General features: G+C 42.0%; 1 protein-coding gene across 2 annotated transcripts in view; it reads left to right on the top strand.

Moving 5' to 3' along the window:
- The window catches only part of DTD1 (D-aminoacyl-tRNA deacylase 1), a 1,185,117-nt gene that overhangs the window by 214,373 nt on the left and 949,126 nt on the right, over positions 1–21,618 (top strand). For both annotated transcript variants that reach the window (XM_069607531.1, XM_069607532.1), the window contains exon 4: positions 17,350–17,447. In XM_069607531.1, coding sequence (XP_069463632.1) covers positions 17,350–17,447 — 98 coding nt within the window. The remainder of the gene's footprint in view (positions 1–17,349; positions 17,448–21,618) is intronic.

Below are 21,618 nucleotides of genomic sequence, written 5' to 3'. Positions count from 1 at the left end.
ACCTTCGACAAACACTGACAATATATCTAGGCACGAGGCGAGGGAAGGCACAGTCTGAACCAATATGGGACATGAGACCCATCCCTTTGTGCAGCTTGCAGAAACACACATACATGAAGCCATGTTAGTAAAGAAGTGTCTTAACATCAGTTGTAGAGGTCCCCAAAGGAAAGACTTGTGTTAAGATCCTTGCCCTGTGCACGGGTTCCACGCTTAGCCTGCAAGGACCTATAGCCAAATGTTCAGGCAAAAGCTTACAATGCACACAGCTCTGCACACAGTTGTACACTGTGGGACACATGGGTACACAAATACTCGCAATGTTCCCCCCTGTAGCCCAATAGTATCCTGAAGAATAGCAGCCAGGTGTCAAAGTAATCCAATCCAAACCCCTTCTGTGCAAAATACTGGCAGGACGGATATAGCGCCCATATTCATAGTCATCTGCCGATTTTAACACATTTTAACAAGGCATCCACTGTCCGACTCCCTCTCCACTTATCAGTTGACGTAAGCCACAATAAACAGTGTGTCCTTCACTGTTGTAGATGTGCCTTTCAGTCCACAACCCACAACGTTGCAGCAAATAAGGCCCCATTCACCTTAATGACATAGCCGGAAAGTCCAAGGTCAGTGTGTTATTCCTGGATGTTGACAGAGCATGGCAGCTGCATACAGAAATGTATGGCACCTAAACCCCCTGCCTACCCTTCCTGAACAACTCCCCATGGGATACTATGCATATACCCATCCACGTAGAAATATGTTGGTACAGCACGTACTGTCTCAACCATGTTTGGATGTGATGCACGATGAAGTGCACTCAATGTATTGACCTATTCATTGTCAGGACACCACCATGCCAGCAAAGTACACTTCCAGCAGCTGCTTGACCTGATGTGCACATCATGGATGGGAGTGGACACACTGCATCCATCATAGACTACACACCTCATATACATGTGGATGCTGTGACGAATCCCAGGATATTGTTACTGCTCCCAGGGAAGTGAGGCCGCTACCCGATAGTCCCCCTGGGCGTAGTACTCAGCGGGTGGATTTCATGGGGAGGGAAACCCTCTATGCGACCAGTGATGACTATCTTGGCAGAGCGTGGTGTGCAACCCCGGCGGTGTCCAACCCCTCCATCTCTTTCCCCTCTCACCCCACATGCCTTATTTATTTCTGTAGGGTAGAAGACCCCATTCATGTAGGCCATGCTGGGACAAGGAAGAGTGAGGGCTACCAGGATGGAGTGCCTTTACCTGTTGACATGAAGAAGATCAGGCAAGGCGGAAAAATCCCAGTGCAGAATCACCATATACGGTATAGTCAATTAGAGTCAGACCTATACATAACAATGGTAGAAGGACTGCATAGTTGGTCAGATCCTCCCTGTAGTAACTGGAGGATGCTGCCGAGAACATGAAAGGCTGACAGAGCCTCGCCGAACACACGCTGTGTTCTCTGTTGTCCAGGTTGGGGAATCAGAGGTTCGGGAGTCAGACCACGCGGTCGGACCGAGAAGTATATGTTGATAGGGACCAGACTTGGGAACGCTGTGAGGAACGGCAGAGACTGCTGGAAGGCATGTGAAAGCCCGCAGTAGGAAGAAACACTTCTGAGAAGCTGCCCGAGTAAGCCGGTAATACCATGAAAGGTACCTGGATTACCGTAGGTGGTGGTAGAGGTAACAGAGAACGAAGGATGCGGTTGGGCAGGGCTGAAGAATCCCATCTCCCTCGTATCAGTTCTTGGGGAAATATAATAAACAAACATATGATAAAGAGTGCCTGGCAGGTTAGTTAACCAGGCCTGGGTACGAAATGCGATTAAACCTGAGAAAGGAGTCTGGGACACACAAAGTTTGGAAGCTTTGATAAAACAGCACGCAGGGGTTATGGACCTATATATCAGTTTGAAGAAGCATGCAACCAAAGGGCTGGGGCTCACAGCAAGGCAGGGCGGTCCCAAGACATCCCACAGGGGTCTGGGACCCACACAAGAGCGAGAGAGAGGTGCGAGAAGTGAAGATAAAGGGTCAAGGGCCCATTACCAAAAGAAGGGACATTTTCTGGAACACTAAGAGCTACAGTCAAGTCTGGCAGGATAGTGAACAAGACTTGATGTTACGTTTGTGAAATGGAGAAAGAACAGGGGACGAGACCCCACTGGCCCCGCCCATCCCGCTCATCCCCCATGATACATGGGAGCTGTGTTTTTTGTGAAATATGACTTTTGTGAAATAAGAATATCTACAGTCAAGTCTAGCAAGATCGTAAAACAGACTTGATGTTACATTTGTGAACTGGAGGACGAATAGGGGGAAGAGACTTCCCCATGATACTTGGGAACTGTGTTTTAGTGAAACAAGACAGACTGAAAGAAAAGAGGAGGGAAGGCAATTCCCAGCTAATCCTGGTGTGGTTTTGAATACATTTGGAAGAGCATCCAACATCAAAAACGTTTAAGTTAAAAGAACTGCTAGTGTTTTCTTGTCAAGAATTGAACGTTGAGTTGGGATAATCGACACTTGAGCCAAAAGCCCTCTTTTTTTGTTACCGGGGGGCTTGTGAGTAGAAGGAGAGAGGGGAAATTAACAGAAGCAGAATCCCACAAGCTACCCCGCCTTTACACACATCCAGGGGTCAGAACTGATTTGGCCATAGCAAACCTGCTATTTATGACTCAGCAGTTTCATTGGGTCAGTATCACTTAAAAACAATTTATTCAGAACATATATAAAAATCTGCAGGTGGCGGAACAACACTTCAATACAAAGATACACGAATTGTATAAAAATACAGATAAAAACTGCAGTGCTACATGCAAACACTAATAATGCATAAACACATTAATGGTGATATTATTAACGGAAGTGGAAAAACGATCAATGATGTATATCTAAAAGCAGTGTCAACACAGAATGTTTTTTCGCTTGGGGGGCAGTGTAATTATCATCCGCCCTTTGTATGCTTAAGCCCTTTAAACTGTCTTCAGGACACGTAAGGATTGATAATGTATGGAAGTTGAGAAGCTCATCCCGCATCAAATACTGTTGTTAAGGATTCTAATCGGCCCTCACACACCAGCCCAGGAATCTTGCTACTGGCCTAGGATGCAGTGCAAAATTAAAACACGCTTAACTTTATTTCCTAGGAATTCAGATTGAGATGGCACCCACCTCGCCTCACACCCACTTTTACAAATACCCTGGGTCACAATGGACCTATGAACCAGGACGGTGGGTGGTAATACAATATTTATTTATTTGAAATTCAAATAAAATCACAGAAATGTAATATTGGGCAGCAATCACCAGTGGGGTGATAATTACAAGGTAAATTGATGAAATACAGTTAGGTTGACCTTCTAATATGACATACACAAAGCACAAATGAATGAGAGCAATATTACGTTTCGGGTAGATAGCACCCCAGTTAAGATTTCCCCCTGCAATACTCCCTCAAACCCCTATTAACTGAATTTTGTGTGGTTAGCAAGGAGTAGCAACCCTTTGCAATTGAACAAAATAGCACTCGGAATTAGTAAAGATTTATTTTACGTGTGCTGTTGAATGAATGAGGTAAAGATGAGTTATAGCAGTATCAGGGATGTAAGAACACTAGCAAACTACAAGGCAATGTACCAGCAACGGGCATGAGGTTCAGAAAATCAACTTGGAAGTGAAAACACAGTGCAGTTAAATGACACGCATAGAAATTGCATTTGCTAATTTACACAGGTTTTAATGTCAAAACGGTTTGAAAAACGGGTTGAATAGACAAAATCGGAATGCGGTTTTTATGCTGAGTGACAGATGCTCATCACAGGGATAATATGAAAGTGAAAGAGTGACTCTAAATTAATGACAGTATGAGATTCTCATTGGGAAAGGAAATTCGGTTTTAAAAATGAAAGCAGTGGACAAAGAAAATCGGTTTGGAAAGGAAAGGACAAGTTTCACTTAAACTAGATTTTAGTGGCTAGAAAAGAAAAACTGTAACCACAAAAATGATGGGTGGAATGTTTTCAATGAATCTGAACCACTGGCATTGTTCTAGGCAACCTTCCACACCACCGTTTTTTTAGCCCATCTGCGCAATTACAAAAGGGGTCCAGCCATATGCAAATCAGTCAGGTACTGCCACCAATGGTAGCAGCCCACCCCGAAGTGCTAGGCCAGTTCCCCTCTGCACAGAAACACAAGCAACCCCATACATGTTTCGGCCTTGTTGGGCCTCCTCAGTGAGGTGCAGCTTGGTTGCCTATGGCTCAGCAACCAAGGGACCCACGTCTGGGCATACCCTCTCTCACATAGTGCTAAAATTATATTTAAACTGCTAAACTGTCGTATTACTGCGTTTTCTGGTTGCAGAAATAAAAGTCTTACAGTTTATTCATTCAGAACAGTCTTTTCCCCCAAAAGGGCCAGCATTGTCTTCCAAATAAGGGCATACTTCCCAACCCCCAGCTAAATGTCAGGCTTTAGCCAGCCTGAATCCAATGTTGCTCTGGAGTTACCTTTGAAGCTCCTCAATTTAAGTTGAGGGGAGGTGCTGCTAAAAAGTCATACCTATGTGTCCCAGAAATCCATTGTACCAGGCTGGAGCACTGCCACAGAGTCTGACGAGGGTGCGAGATCCACCACCCTTGCCTATTCATATGCCACGGGGGCTGGTCCACTTGAAAGGAGGCCAATCCTGTTCCCAGTAAGCAAAGTCCTTTGAAGCCAGGCCAGTTAAAAACCTGTTCTGTGGCTTTGGCAATTTTGTTTTTCTTCCCTGAACCAGAAAGCAAAACTGTTGGAATTAAATATCCTACATATGTTTTAAAACAAACCCCCTAGCCTTTCTATGCAAGGACATGGCCTTTCCTTGTTTGTAAAAAGGACCATTTTACATGTGGTTAATTTTCCTTTGCTGTCACTTCACAATGCAGTTTTCTCTTACATCTAGATTCTAAACATTATTTGTAGCCCTAGTCAATTTCTCATACACAGAAATCTGTTCAAGGCAAGGGTCCACTGAAACTGACATAAGCACAGAGAGATAGGGCTTCTTGTGAAGAGTTTAGCTGTGATATTTTGTTGCTAAAAGTCCAGCGTTTTTCCAGACGGCATGGAGTGAAGTTGTTTGATCTTGCCTGACAAAGCCGGTCATTCAGTGAGAAATGCCCCCTTTTGTTGGAGCACAACCTGCAAATGGATGGACATAGCTGGGTCACACTGGAACAGAACTGTGTACTATTGAAACGGTGGAAAAGAGCATCAGGGCGCAGTCATTCTAAATGCGAAATATTTCCTTTTTCAATGGGAAATTTTGAGCTAGCAGCATAGCAGCACTGCTTTTCAATTATTTTCTTTGGTGCACATAAGGAAAACACTGGCAGCCTTTCTCGGGGTGTTCCATGTTCCATCTTGCCCCATATGTGCTTGCAAAGACAGCGCAGCCATTATTTCAGTGACTGCAAAATGCAGTTTTGGTCCAATGCAATGGTGCTCAACAGAGCCAGCGCAGCCATTCTGCTGGTACTGCTGAGAAATGCTGTTTGGTGATCTAGGGAAATTCTGCTGGGCGGATAAATGTACCCCACACTGTTGACCAATAAAAAATAAGATACATAAAGGTTAAAACGTGACCACTATCACAACAATCTGATAAGAAAAATGGACAACACTTCTCATTACCCACCTATCGCTTCTTCTGTGTGTGTAGGGCTGGAATATATAAGTGGCACACCGGGTAATATTTCAATAATGTAGTCCAGGTTGCTAAGGATAGAGAGAGATGAGGCAAAATGGACCTCAGTACATCCACCAAATGTATATTTAAGCAGTCAATATAATCTATTAGTTCGTTACCTTGCGTGGCTCTTTAGTTAGCGCTGCTGTTCAGCTTACATAGTTAGCGCAGCTTTTCAGCTTACAATGCAAGAGTTAGGCATCTACCGAAAGACCCAGGCAGATAATTTGCATCCATATGGTCACCTGAAATGGATTGATCGTCATCCTGTATAAGTTAGAGTAATAAATGAGGGAAACAAGATAATGTTTAACGTTTTTCATGTCCCCGCAGAGTTTTCCGCACCCGTTTTTGCAGAGAATAGTGTTAGCGACATTATGCAATGATTTGGGTGACGATCATGAAGTTATGCTCGAAAGAACGGCGCCCCGGCAGAGGTTTCTGCACCCGTTTTTGCAGAGAATAGTGTTAGCGACATTATGCAATGATTTGGGTGACGATCATGAAGTTATGCTCGAAAGAACGGCGCCTACCAACAAACAATAGCCTCATCGGACGTTGCGGATATTGTATGCACTTAAATGAATGCATGAAGAGAAAAAGCCTACCTTTTGAAATTGGCGTCTTTTGTGGTTTAGAGAAAAACCTTGGGTGCAGACGTGCATGCAAGTATGCCCGTACAGACCTGGAAGTGATATAGGTTTTAGAATGCCCAGTGCGCACCTGTGTCAGTGTCGGAGAGCGTTGCAGATGCCATCTTGGGAAGGGGTAACGACTTCCCCAACCATGATGTACGTACCTAGCAAAACAATCGGATACAACTACATTGCTGCGTTATTCTACCGTTTACATCCCATAGTCCGGGATGTGCGGGAAAGATATATATTCCAAAGATACCACCTCCTTGTGGCTGCCTATTACGGAACGTCGCTATACACAACACGAGCTAAACAGTGAGGAGGGTGAGGCAGGACCTGCTATTAAGATACAAAGCAAAAGAAAGATAGATACTTGATAATGAGTGCTTAGTGTATACCTAGATTACAATCAAAGGCAATGTTCAGGCCATTTTTTTACTATATCTAATCTAATAATCCATTTCTGTTCCAGTTTTGTCAATAATAGATCTCTGTCATTAAAATCATTAAGACATGCATCACACTAATGTCATACATATTAAATGCATACAAAACACAGCAAGAACAGCCATTAGTTAATGCCTGTAAGGCAGTTAAAAATCCAATTTAAAACTATCTCTGCTGTAATAAACGTATTCTCAGTTCCCATGTATGCCCAATAAAAACAAACATTAAGTGCACAATTTACATTATGGTGCGTTTAAATCCTATTAAAAGCTATGGGTAGATAAGTTGTCCCACAACTTCTTAACATTGGGCAAAGATATTTACGCCTCAGATTTGCATTGACCGGGCATACTAATATAAAGTGCAATAAGTCATCCATATCATGCCATTCACAAAAGCATCTGCTCACTCGTATGCCACCTTTATCCAATGTAAGTGTAGTGACTTTAGTGAAGAGTATGATTGTTCTCAAACACAACAGAATTACCCTCTTCCTGGGGTCATTAAACCAATAAATATAGTTAGAAGGACCCAGTACTGGCTTAATTCTAAGATATCGCTGAATGCTTACCTTATTGCACTGAAGGTCCTCTCGCTGACGTTGTGTAAAAGCCATAAAGGTTTTCCCCACTAAACTTAAAACGTCCTTGTTCATACCTGACAAACGGTGAAAAATTCTGCTATGCCTAGGGAGTTTAAAGTGGTTTTCACATAATTTAGCCAGATAGACCGGTGATGGACATCAGAGCCCAAGATGTCCTCAGATGGAATATTCTTCCTACTAAGGAAATTTTGTATAGAAGGACCGTGATTAAAGAATCTAATACCCTTTGTCGCTTCTGTCATATGTCAGGGGTCATTGAAACTGCCTGCCACCTGTTCTTAGATTGTGCTGAAGTGAAAAGCTTAAGGGTTCTCTATCTGGGAAAATTTAACACTTTGGGACTTTTGGGGGCAGATGCTCTTATCTGGTCAAGATGGCTTTCTATTTCTAATGTAGTGGGTGGCCTTGCAGTGGCTGGTTTTATCAAATCTTTAGACCTCTATGCTTCTGTAATCTGACTGTACCTAAGTTCCTATATTGGATCTTCTAAGGACCCAGAATAATGCTTTTTGTACCGGCTGTGCTCCCTATCGAGATAACTGTCTATACAATTTAATCCTCTGTAAATTATGGTTGTCTGTAATGTCCGGTTCTGTATGTATTTGGATTCTATGCTGATTTCTGAAACGGTAGAGTTTTATATTTCTGCACTGATTTTATACATTTTGTATACATTTTTCTTACCGTCCTTTTTTAATATATATATATACATTTTTCTTAATGAATTGTTCCTATTAAATGTAATTGTAACGGTTTCATATGTAAACCATATACAAATAAAAAAAAATTTAAAAAAGAATTCCTCAATTAGGAGCCTAGTTATGAACACACCTTTGTTGTGCAAAAGACATAACCAATACAACAAAGGTTGCAACTGAAGGTGGTCCGAGATATACGACAGGCTCTGTTCTTGATGTACCAAGTAGCCTTGGAAACCCTGATTAACTTCCATAATTTCTGTAAAGAAGCAGCTCTCTTTCCTTTGTACAAAATCTGTGCATTGATATCCCCAAAATGCTGCTCCGTATGTGACCACTGGTACAGCTTTAGTTTTATAAATCCGTATGGCGTGGTCCATTGGGAGACCCCCCAATTTATGGCCATATCGTATTATAGAGCCATTTATTTGGGATTTAACATGAGTGTGCCATGTTAACCCTTTCATTATAATAACTGAAAGGTAACAGAAAGAATCAACCCATTCTAAACTGCTATACTCAAATCATTAGAGCACTATTTACATTTTTTGTGGAGCCAATACACATAGCCTTAGATTTCCTTGTGTTAATTATCAATAATTGTAAGGCCATTTTTGTTTTAGCGATGATGACCGCCTCATCTGCATACATCAACACTGGTATGCGCCTCCCGCCCAATCTAGCAACATCATTAGAGGAATCGTCCAGTTTAGAAGAGAGTGAATTTATATATAAGTTGAAAAGTAATGGAGCTAACAAGGATCCTTGCCTGACACCACACGTTGATTTAATTGGGTCTGAAAGTTGGCCCGAACAGTCGCAACACATTTTTACTGACAAGCCTCTCTGCATTTCAACCTGAATTTCTAACATTGAGGACGGCATGTCAAGAGCCTGCAGAGATGCCCATAGTTTCCCGCAATTCACTCTCAAAATCAGTAGTTGGGGTCATAAATGCTGAATAGATTGGGACGCTGTTTGCACGAACATACTTCTCCAAGGTCAAATTCAAGTTTAAAATGTGATCGACAGTATCCAGGCCCTTACGGAAACCATATTGGATATCTGAAAAAAATAGCTTTATTTTTTTTTTTTTTTGCTTTTGGTTAAATTACAAAAAAGTAAATTAATGTAGAACCTTTACAAAATCTAAAATATGAAAATTAACATATAAATATTTCATTGCGTCAAAAATATTGTGGAATCTTTACAAAATTTAAAATTTGAGGACCATCATTTTCATATTTCATTACAGTCACACTTTTTATAGTTCTATCCAATTTGCATAACTCCTCATTTTCATCCAGTAAACAATAAAATGTGTTTAAAATAATAAGATTCCAGAAAGAAGATTGAGTTTCACTTCCTTTCGTTTTTTTATATAAAACACTGAATTTCACCATTTGTGTTTTCCTCTAGTGATTTAAACAGATCAGCTATCAAATAGTATCAATTTATTTTCAATATGCTTACAAAAACTTACCAACTCATAAATTAAAGGTTTATGCACTCCTTGCATCATTCCAGACCATAAAAATTGAAGACAATCCTCATATTCAATATTAACAAATGTCATCAATCTGGCTGTCCTTATGTTCTTAAAGTGATGCTTCAATGTTTCATATGGTTCACTACATTCATCAAAACGACATCCTACACAGTTTTTGGTTTCATTCAATTTCCAGTTCTTAGTTCTTTCCCTTGTATGGAAAAGGTTAAATCTGTATCGAATATATGCCTTTCTAGTGTATTCACAAGGGAATAACGTAATGTGCTCATATCGTGGGATACACTGCTTGACAAATGCACCATATTCTTTATATAGTTTATAGGTCATGATCCGATCAATCGTTGAACACCAATCTTTTTCAAAAAACTTTTTTTTGGCATAGCAAGGACGATGATATAAGTCATTGACAGTGATATTCACATCACTCAGTATTTGTTGCATTTTCAGATGGTAATTTAAAAAGGAGATTGAGAGATTAGCGCCTAGCATCTTGTTCATATCCACATATAGCAAATTTTTAGGTGGATAATGGACCTTTGCATAGCTGGACAACTGCCTCCATTTCCATCGTATAGATAGCGCTACCAACCCCAATTCATGTCAGATGATAGCGTTTGGGACGGACATTGGTAGAAACATTTCAGATTTCAAAAGTGATCCCTGTAAGCAATCAAGCATAGTGGTCATGTCACACAAACATATGTCAAGTGCATAAAGAATAACACTTTCAATTTTCAATGTCATAAATTCTATTAGCGGTGTTAATGAAAATTTGCAATACCGGCTATAAATATTTTTCATTTGAGACTAGTGTTACATTTAATGATTTCAGTCCATGATTTGATAGAGTTTTGGGCTGATAGATTATACCCTATATAAATTGTATTGCTAATACAAGATATTTGTGTGTCCATGATTTGCCATTTGAATTCACCTTTTTTTTTGTTTCACTCCAAATTTCATGATGGCAGTTTTTGCCGGATTGGGAGTCAGGTTATGAGCTCTTGCAAATTCCTCAAAGAGTGATAGTTTGGTTTGCAACCCTGCCGCAGTAGGGACAAACAGAATAATATCATCAGCGAAAACAATCCATTTCAGACGAATGCTCCCGACTTTAACAGAGAACAAGTTCCTATTTTCCCAATTCTTGTCTAGATCAGACAAGTATAAGTTAAATAGAGTAGCCGAAAGGTTACAACCCTGTTTCTAGCCTATCGCTGTTCCAATCGGAGCGGTAGTACCACCTTCCGATGATATTCTTATTTTATACGATGTATTAGTATGCAATTTGATAATTCAATACAACAACACAGTTGGAATTCCCAGCTTCATCATTTTCATCCACAACAAATTACGGACAACATTATCAAAAGCTGAGCTCATATCGATCATAGCAATGTAAACTGGATTAGCGTTCTTTTCATTTGCTCCTGCAATAACATGTGCCAGAATAACCGCATTTAAAGTTGTGCTCATGTTCTTCCTGAAACCGGTTTGAAATTTTGAATACAAACCCTTCATTTCAATAAATTCCTCAAGATCATGTAAGAGCAAGATCGCAAAGATTTTTGCCTCCGTATCAATTAAAGAAATCGGTCGATAGTTCCGGATAGAGATGGATCACCCCTTTTAAATATAGGGACTATATTCGCCGTTAGCCATGATGGGGGAATATCCCCAGAATTAATAATAGTTTCAAATTTAGTTTTTATGATGACAGCCCACACTGCAGGATCCGCTTTATAAAGGCATGGGGGAAGCCCGTCAGGCCCTGCAGCCTTAGAATACAACAGCCGGGAAATAGCCCATATAATGTGACTGAGATTCCACTTCAGCCACGGGATGGTGCAGTGACCCCAAGATACAGCTGGAACAAGCCCAAATTTATGAGGCAGTTGATATTTAACCATTATATATGTTTGCCATATCTGATCAGAAATACAATTTGGCATGGCTAGCGCAACACATTTATTATCTGCTTTCAAGGTATGCCAAATTACTCAGGTGTCATGCGACGTAATAGCACGTACTAATGCACAATTCTCCATGTTATATCTCGAAATAAGGGCGTGCCTTAAATTTTGTTTATAAGCAGACAAAAGTTGGTTCCGCCATGCCCTGCAACCCTCACTTCCTAGATTGCTTCTCTTCAGTTGTCTCAATGCCTTATTTTTATCCCTTTTCAATAGTTTGCATGTGTGATCATATAGATGGAGATGTTTCACACTGCTTTGTTTTTTGCAGAACATCGTCAATGCTACATTGACTATTTCAGAATACTGAGTTCCAGGTGTTTTTTGAGTGTTAGCCCCTTCTTGTCCAATCCTCCCCATTTCTTGAGATATGTGCCTTACAACCTGATTACACAACCCTTGGTTCCACCTAATGGAGTGCTGAGGGCGATTTATTTCCACAACTGCAAGTGCTAAGTTTGCTCTAAGCAGTTGACATTTCAATTTCAAATAAGTGGAGATTTGCGCATGGTCGCTGATCGATATCTGGCCTATTTCTAATGGAGCCATATGCATAAGAAGGTTGCGAGAGACATATATAAAATCTATCATCGAGTTCTTTGATCCACGTTTCCATGATACTTTAGATTTCATATCATTGGTCGCCAATAAATCCATATCCTAATCAGTTAGAAGTTCCCTGAGCTTAGCTCCTCTGATGCGTGATAATGTTGTAGAGTTGGTAATACCAATCTCATTCGTATTTCTGCAGTCACAATTGAAATCTCCACCAATAATGATTTCACATGCCTGATACCTGCCAGAAATAGTTTCCAAGCATGTATCAAGTTCGTCTAACATATCAATTGTTATGTTGGCAGGATTCCAATATAAGGAAATAATGATTAATGAGGAGTATTTAATTGATGGTATGTTGAGATAGATTGCAAAGAAATCCAAATTATGGAAAACTGCGTCCCCTGCACACTTTCTAGATGGCATAAAGCCTAGTTGAGTTAAACAAAGTTTTGAAAATATATAGTGATTCAAAAAATGTTGACAACTGTTCATAAAGAAATTCAATAGATCATTTTGCTTTTTGAGAATACAAGGGTCTTCTCCTTTTTATTGATTTTTTCTGTGATGGCCCAACGCGTTTCGAGATTCATATTCTCTTCACCAGGGGCTTAAATTTTCAACATAATTTTCACAAGCATCTATAAAGAACATATATAGAAAGGAAATTACATGAGTGTCACGCTAAATTAAAAAAAAATATTTTTATGACATTTTTCATTCAAATAAAAGTTTTTTTATCCAAATTCAGTTTTTTTCTTTTAAAAAAAATAATTTTTAGCAAGAATAGTCAAGAGATAGACAACAAGTCCCTAGTGTCCTTGGATGTCTGATGATACTGAACTATGAAATAATTTTGGTAATAGACACTTATTGGTATCAGGAAGAAGTTTCAGTATGGGCAGGGTTGTGCTAAAAAATGGCGGTTTAAACACGCTGTGTGACCAGTAGCAAAATACTCAAATTAGATGTGGTGTTTTTAGCAACTGCCTAATCAATGACCATTGTGGATATACATAATGTAAGCATTCTGGGAGAAACTCACCCCTCTTCTAAAGGTCTGAAGAAGTGGCTCTATTACAGGTGAGGGAAAGGGGATCCCAAGTAGTTTCTTTACTGAAGTGGCATCTGTACCGAATATTAGCTGATTCTTGTTTCCTAGGGGAGGATGTGCATTTTAGAATCTGAGGAACTGGTTAAGAACATGGGCATAAAGAGGTACCCTCTGTATAGACTTACCAATTAGGAGTATCGAAGTGGTCCAGTAGCGGCGATGCGGTCAGGAAGTGCTGCTTTCCGACCGCATATACCGCAAGTGTGTTTATATATGTAAAAGTGGTCTGCATGACGTCACTCGTGCATGCGCGATGTTAATTGCGCATGCGTGTGTGGCGCCAAAATTGATGACGTCACTCGCGATTGCGCGCACGGCGTCATAGTGACGGAAAGTAATACAAAATGTAGAGTGATGGAACAATTGTAGTTTCTGAGGCCATAGGGTTGACATTTGTACAAGTAAATGGCTCCGCCACCATAAGTGACGTACATGATTGCAACGCGGTTAATGTGCGTATAAACGAGGACCTTGGCATATTGAGATTGTAATATGATGTATTTTAGGATTTAAAGTAAAAGGCGGAGATTTATTTCAAAAATTCCATTTTTAGAAAAAACGGGAATAGATGTATTTGTAAGAATAAAGAGCGCCTGTTAGTGAAGAAGAGGCTGATATGGTCTAACTTGACTTAATGCAAGAATGGACATTTTTGCAATAAAGGTCGGCTTCTGATGTTCGAGGTAGCTATAGAGCAATAGCGTTATTATATATGTTAAAGTCATGGAGTGTAAAGCGTATTTTAACAACATAATAGAATAATCATTATCTGCCCCATAGCAGTTCGGTGTACGTTCTTTTCCAGATTTCATAATATATGTGGATTCAAAAAAAGTATCTAGTCACCATAATGTACAGTAAAAGCATGAAATACAAGGCATATTTTAATAGCAAAATAAAATGTTAGTCATCTAACCCATGATCGCCGGGTGTACAATCTTGTCTAGATTTTTGATAATAGTATCCAACTACCATATGGTTTAGATTACTAACTATTTTCGATCAGAAAAACATAAAGGAAACGAACAGGAGTTCAGAAATGGCACTTATGACTCTTAGATTTATGTCTACAGGAACGGTCCTAAGTAATATTCTTCATTTAGACCCAAAGGGGTCATCGCATCCAGTTTGTTTATCCAAAACAATTCCCTTTGTGCTAGCTGTTTGGGTAAGTTACCTCCCCGGCTGAATGGGCGTATAACTTCCAGTATTGCTAATCTCATTTGGGAGACGTTATGTCTCATATCTCGAAAGTGTTTGAAGACCGGTGAATTAGTATTTTTTGTCCTGATACAGGATTTTTGTTCCGTCCATCTATCTTTGGCTCTCCTGTTTGTCTTTCCAACATAATATTTACCACAGGGGCAGCGTATGGCATAGATAACATTTTTTGTATCACATGTTGCAAAGTTCTTTAGAAAGATCTTTTTGCCTGTCTGTGGATGGCGGATATGGTCACCTTTGATGTGTGACAGTGCTTAAACAGCTCACTGGTTCAGCTAGAATATCCCCAACTGAGGCATCCGATGTTGACGGTTCATTATAGGAGGTACGACCTTTACACACGAGAGAATCAATATTAGACAATTTGAGGACGTTTGTTAGTGCCTCATTGCATCGCCCACTCTGCAGGCCATTAGCCATTGTCAGAGTAAAGCTTGTGAGAAATATGCAAATAAACTAGAACTTCAAATCCTACCTTTTAAGTATAGGCAGCTTCTAAAGATAGCGAATATCCAACTACGGGACCAACTTGTTTTACAACAACGGCCTAATACAATCAAATTACCACCAAAATTAAGGATTAGTAGCGCCCAAGCACCCCAGCCTCACCAGCGAACAGCTAACAGTACTTCGCTTGTACTTAGCCGGTGCGCAGCGCGAGTGCGCTGGGCTACGTGTTTTTAAGGAAGCCGGATGGGCGTCACAAACCAAGGGGGCTGGGCCGCCGATCAAGGAAACACCTTAGAGTAAAAACAAACAAATGAATTATAAATGCTGTGTTGAGTGAGGATTCCACTTATACACGTACTACATGAGCACACAATATTGTTAGTAGTCCTTAGAGTGAGCACACAATATCGTTAGTAGTCCTTAGTGTAAGAGGGTAGTTAAATAAGGAAGTACCCAGTCACTCCTCCTCCTTCCTTCGTCAGAGGCCAGGCAAGCCGAGAGCAGCAAAAAAGGACGTCCTCGGGTGCAAAACGGACTGACAGTACCTAAGCTGCTCTAGGCTCCGTGGAAGCAGGAGCGGAGCTGAAAAATTCAGTAATCCTCACAGGTCCGGCAACGGTCACAACAGCTAACAGTACTTTGCTTGTACTTAGCCGGTGCGCAGTGCGAGTGCGCTGGGCTACGTGTTTTTAAGGAAGCCGGATGGGTGTCACAAACCAAGGGGGCTGGGCCACCGATCAAGGAAACACCCAGTCACTCCTCCTTCTTCCTTCGTCAGAGGCCAGGCAAGCCTAGAGCAGCAAAAAAGGACGTCCTCCGGTGCAAAACGGACTAACAGCACCTAAGCTGCTCTAGGCTCTGTGGAAGCAGGAGCGGAGCTGAAAAGTTCAGTAATCCTCACAGGGTCCGGCAACAGTCACAACAGCTAACAGTACTTTGCTTGTACTTAGCCGGTGCCGAAGATAAATATAGCTTTATCTTCTGCCCAGTTCATGATTTTTCTGTATAGCGCCTTACCAAACCACTCCGCTGTAGTGTTGATTAAAAGAATCGGGTGATAGTATGCCGGATCTGCTAAATTGCCTTTCTTAAAAATAGGGAGAATGATTGCTGGTTTCCAAATATGAGGGACAACGTTGTGGAGCAATAAAATATTAAAGACCGTGGTAAAAACTGGCAACCAGATAGAGCGTACACATTTCAAAAGCTTCAACGGGACCATATCGGGGCCAACAGATTTCCCTTTTGTCATTTTCTTTAATGCAATCTCAAGCTCTTCCATGGATAGCGTTAAGCAGTCGCTAGAAAACCAAGTATATGCCTCCTCAATACATGTAGAGGCTGGTTTACATAGACCTAGTTCAAGGGAACTGCCTGGCGGGTTACATATGCTTGAGAAACGTTCAAACCGTTTTGCTGCTGAGATTTCAGCTGCTTTGTCAGAATGCCAGGGATAGATTATCACTCAATCCAACAGCTATCGACTTCCAATACAGTTTGCAATTACTTGATGCTGCTGTCCCTTTCAAATATCCCTAACTCTTTTCGGCCATACGGGCTTTACTTTCTCTGATGACGTTCTTATGTCTGCTTGGCTTCTGCAATTTCCATAGTATTTCTAATAGGGTGTTTTAAGGCAAGGAGAAGTAGTTGTTTACAGCGCTTACAATTATCAAACCAGTTTGCCTGCTTGAGAAAGCTTCTTGCCTTACAGCGAGGCCACACAAAATCCTCTCCTGCCGTCCTCGTATGTTCCCCCAAGCCTCTAGAGTCCTCTGTGGGCTAGCTCTTCAGGAGGAGGCTTACACTGTCATTGCTTTTGTTTCTGGGAGGATGAAGGGATTGGAGACTGAGGAATGGGAAGCGGTAATGGGTATATGCTGGGAGGATTTGAGAGAGGTGGGTCTGGGGATGTGGGCAGGATAGGCCAGGCTTTAGAGGTGAGGGAGAAGGTTTGCCCGTGAAGGTGTGTAGAAATGGTTTTATAGGGTTGGAAGATCAGAAGAGGGTTGTATAGGAAGTTGATCAGCGGAGGGTGGGAGAGGTGGCAGGACTGGCAGAAAGCGTAACTTGGGGAAGTAGTGGCTAGATGGGGAGGTTGCTAGATGAGGCTGGAGTTGACATGAGGGGCACTGACTGAAAGAAGCACACTAGAAGCTAGGGAAGGGGTGCATTATTAAGGGGTCTGGTGCAATTCCCATTCAAATCCTATTTTTGTTGTTGTTGCATGCGTTCCCCTGAACTGTGTTTTAACGAACGGTCGACCGTGTGTGCTGCGGAGCATTCCGAGAGAGGTGGAGGCAAATGCAAAGCCGGTAAAAAATAAAGTGGCGCACGCTGTCTTCTCACTGCCGTGTGACACCTTTGAAACCTTTATCTCCTTCATTTGCAGATGGGAAATTTGGAGCGTATATGCAGGTGCACATCCAAAATGACGGCCCTGTCACTATAGAACTGGAGCCACCAGTTTACCCAAGTGACTCAAAACAGGTAAGTCGCTAGACGTTTCCAATTCATGAGCACGGGGATTTGGGGCAAAGTAAACCACTGTGTGAAATTGGGCACTTTTTGGCCTTTTGTTTTCGCGGTTGACAGCTCGGTATCAAATGTGAGTAGAATTGCAAATGGTGGCATCGATGCGCAGACAACGTTCATTTTCTCTCCTATGTTGATTCGGCAGGGCGGGGATCATCTGTTGTTTTTATTTTTTTATTTATTTTATTGTTTGAAGCGTGGACCTAGTTCGAGAGCAGTGGAGCAATGTACATGGTCCGGGCCGCCTGCATTTGGACTGGCATCTTCTAACATTAGAGCAGTACTGTGAGTTGGGGCCTGTGCGTTGCTATGTGTGTCCATTGGAATTAGTCCTTGGTCAGGTGTGGTTAAAAAGCCATGTTGTTTTAGGCCATATGTGGTGGTCCTGTCTGTGCGTGCAACTATCCTGGAAGGAGATCCTGGGTCATGTAAGGCTGTTCATGGGGGTTGGTCTACCGATGGACCCGTGGTTGCGGTGTTGGGGCAGTGGTGGAGGGCAGCTACGCAGCAAGTGGAGATAACGTTGATGACTCACTTATTGACTGCAGCGAGACTGGTCCTTGCTCACCATTGGAAATGGAGGCACTATGGTGGGTTAAAATCTGGGGAATCGTGGCAATGGAAAAGATACAGGCTTTATCAAATGGGAGTTATAAAAAATTATTAAAAGTATGGAGGCCCTTTTATGAGAAGGTGAAGGATCGAGAACAGATGCATTTCAGGCCTCATCTTTTGAGCAATTTGTCTATATTGTGAGAAGGACACTCACCAACACGGGGTGGGAGGGGACGCAAGGTCACTGATGGATGGGGGGGTGGAATTGGAAATGAAGAAGAGGGATATAGCCAATGGAGAACTGTGAGCTTATGTGTTGCCTTGTTGAAGGGGTGGGGAGTAGGGGAGTAATTGTTTATTATGTGTAAGTTTAAAACCCAGGAGTTGGAGAGGGTTAATGTTGGGGAACAATGTTGCATCTCGAGTCGTGTCTCTCTGATCCGGATGTTAAAGCAAGGTCTGATCAACTCTTGTCTAGACGACTCACTCCTGAAGATAAAGCGTTTAAACATGTTTTTTAAAAGTCATTTAGTGAGAGATTTGCGAACTTGCAGAATTGTATTGATACCCGTTGCAGCAACGATTTAATGTCTCGGCAAAAAAGAAAATAATCAACACGCATTTCTCGTGAAATGATTCAGTTTTCATTACGTATTTGTGAGCCCATCTTAAATATGATGCCTGAGAATATTACCACGGCGTCACCAACAGGACTTCTCCGTAATGGAGGGCGTTATTAATTAATTGAACATTGTCCTCATTCTGTTCACTAATTGTTTTTTTTATTGTTTTATTGGTTAATTGTGGTAAACCTTTAACAGGCCTCAAATAGCCTCAAATGGGAGTCCAAGAAACAAGAGTTCAAAGTTCAAAGTTCAAAAATTTCCTCTTCTAAAGTTTTATTTGAGTTCCAATCGGTTTAGTTATCCTTCCAATGGAAGCCCTTTATCATAACAGATGCATCCAGTAGTCTTTTGGGCTCTTATTTTCTCCTCCAATTCCGTTTCTTCCTGGTCCAGATTTAGGGATTCGACAAACTTTAGTGCGTCAATTGTACGACCCACCTTATCTGCTGTTAAAAGGCGTTCCCAGTATTCTTCTTCTGTTTCCCTCGTGATGTTGTTTATATAGTTGCCCAAAACTGCTAATCGCTTTGGTATCAGAACCGGGCATGTTAGCATCACGTGTCGCACTGATTCAAGTTGGTCCTTCATTTTGCAGAACCTGCAGATTGCTGATGCTTTTCCAATGAGCTTTCTTCTCAGCTTAACCTCTCGGGAATGCCAGATATTTAATCTACATCGTAATAGCAGATCTCTGTAATGTTTAGATGGAAATTTCTGAAGATATGGTGGGAGAATATTTAATGCTTTGCGTTCCCAGACGATGTTGTGAGCCCAGTTTCCTGCTAATTTAGTGACCTGGGTTTCCTCCCAGTCTTTTTCCCGCAGGATTCTTTTGGCCTTGTCAGGATTGCACTTTAGGATATCCAGTGAGATACCTAGATGTTCTAAGGTATCCTCACATCTCTTCTTCCATTCCTGGAAAATTGTATCTTCATTGGGCCGCCCAGGTCTTGCTAATACATTAAATGGCTGTGCCGGATTGTCCAAAATACACTTCCGGAATAATGAAAGAGATTTCCACACCGTAATTGAAACCATAGATTGTAGTCTGAGTTCCGATCTTATCAGGACTAAGGGCAATGAATTCGGAAGATGTAGAATCCTTCGCCAAAAGTAGGCCTCGCACAGATTCCAGCTTTCCCATCCCAAACACAAGAGTGCCTCTGCTCCATATGTTAACATTGCAACCACCTTTTGCTTATAAAATGTGATAATTGGCTGCATCGAAAATTTTCCATATTTATAGTGCAGTAGGATTCCTTGATTAGTTAACGCTGCGAGTTTCTCTCGAATAAGGGTGTATTTACGTTTACCCAGTGGGATAATTACCTTGTGCAACACTGAGCCCATCTTACACGGCTGGTATTTGCTGGAATTGCTGGAATTGCTTCACGGTACTCTGACCGCTAGGTGGCAATGCAGTATCATGATAGCTGGATCTTGTTTGTGAACGCTTTGATTTTCATCCCAACTACCGTGAGCCTGCAAAAGGTTGTCACTGGGAACCAGAGTGTGTAAAGTGTTTGTCTGTGTGAAATTGCTCTTTACAGTGTGCAATTTAAGTAGACCGATCAACTAATCGCCGACCCCCTGAACTGCCAATTTTTGTATTCCTTTATTCTTTATCTCGCGTGTGCTGCTCCCACTCGTTAGATACCAACCAATTGTTTCTCAGATTTTCGTCTCTACTTTGGCGCACTTTAAACATCTTCGCTTTTTTACTCCTTTACTCTTGCTTCTTTTCAGTTTGCTGATTCACTCTTCCACGATCGTCCTTTAATCGAGATCATGGGTGCGCGCTGTTGATCTTTTCGCTGTTGCCCCTCCAACATTTATTTTATTTTTATTTTTTATTGAGCATTTGAAAGGCTCTTCATACAACAGAATCGGGTTTCAAATATACAGAAGCCTAAATGGCAAGGGAACAGAGGAAAAAAACAATGGCAAAAACAGCAATTTACAGTCGTAGTCCTACTAGGCCTTGTGGCACTCGGCCGTGCAAGTGCATTGGGAGAAGTGCAGGGGATGGAACGAGGCACAGAGGAGAGAGGAGTGGACAAGTGCTGTAGGAGGGACCGGGAGGGAAGTGCTGAGGGGAGCCAAGGAGGAGATCCCGAGGCTAAGTGCTGGTACAGGCCACTCTCAAAGTTGGGAAGTGGCGCCACCAAGAAGGGGCCGGCAGGGCAGTGCAGTGGGGGTGGGGGATAGGGGTGCTGGTATTGACTGGGAGGAAGGGCCTGTGATCCTGTGGGATTCATAAGGTTCAGGCCACAGTCACAAAGGCAGTGATTAGCAGGGAATGGAAAGAGGTAGAGAAGAGCAGAGTTTTGAGCAGTTTCTGTAATTTAAGGAGTTCTGGATCAAATCTGAGATGGGCAGGAAGTCTGTTCCAAAGGGAGGCAGCAGTTGAGGAGAGAGACCTGCCCCCCACTCTCTGCTTGGAGAAGCGTTTGACAGTAAGATAGTTAGACTTGGAGGAGAGTAGGGTTCTTGCAGGGGAGTATTTAGTGAGAGAAAGTTGGAGATAGCTTGGTCCCAGGCCCCAGAAGGCATTGTGGATGATGCAGAGGGTCTTGAATTTGATCCTTGCACCCAACAGGAGCCAGTGGAGAGATTTTAGGGCTGGAGAGATACAGTCCGTGGGCTTGAGGCCAAGTATAAGTCTTGCAGCCCTATTCTCGATTAGCAGGAGGTGGTGAAGGGAGGAAAGAGAGAGATTGAGAAAGAGGCTGTTGCAGTAGTCCAGCCTAGAGAGAGGACCTGAGCTCTGGAGACATTGAGCTTCTGGGGGAAGGTGAGAAAAGGCAGAATGCCGCTGAGGAGGTGGAGCTGGAAGTGGGACTTCTTGGTAAGGTGCAGGATGTGAGGGGTGAAGGAGAGAGCAGAGTCAAAGATGACCCTGCAGTTTTTCGCCTCACAAGATGGTGGGCGGCATAGGGCCCAAA

Source organism: Ambystoma mexicanum, chromosome 4q (genome assembly GCF_040938575.1).
Source record: "Ambystoma mexicanum isolate Mex_15411 chromosome 4q, UKY_AmexF1_1, whole genome shotgun sequence".
In the NCBI taxonomy this organism is placed as follows: domain Eukaryota; kingdom Metazoa; phylum Chordata; class Amphibia; order Caudata; family Ambystomatidae; genus Ambystoma; species Ambystoma mexicanum.
This window is presented reverse-complemented; position numbering and strand designations above follow the sequence as displayed.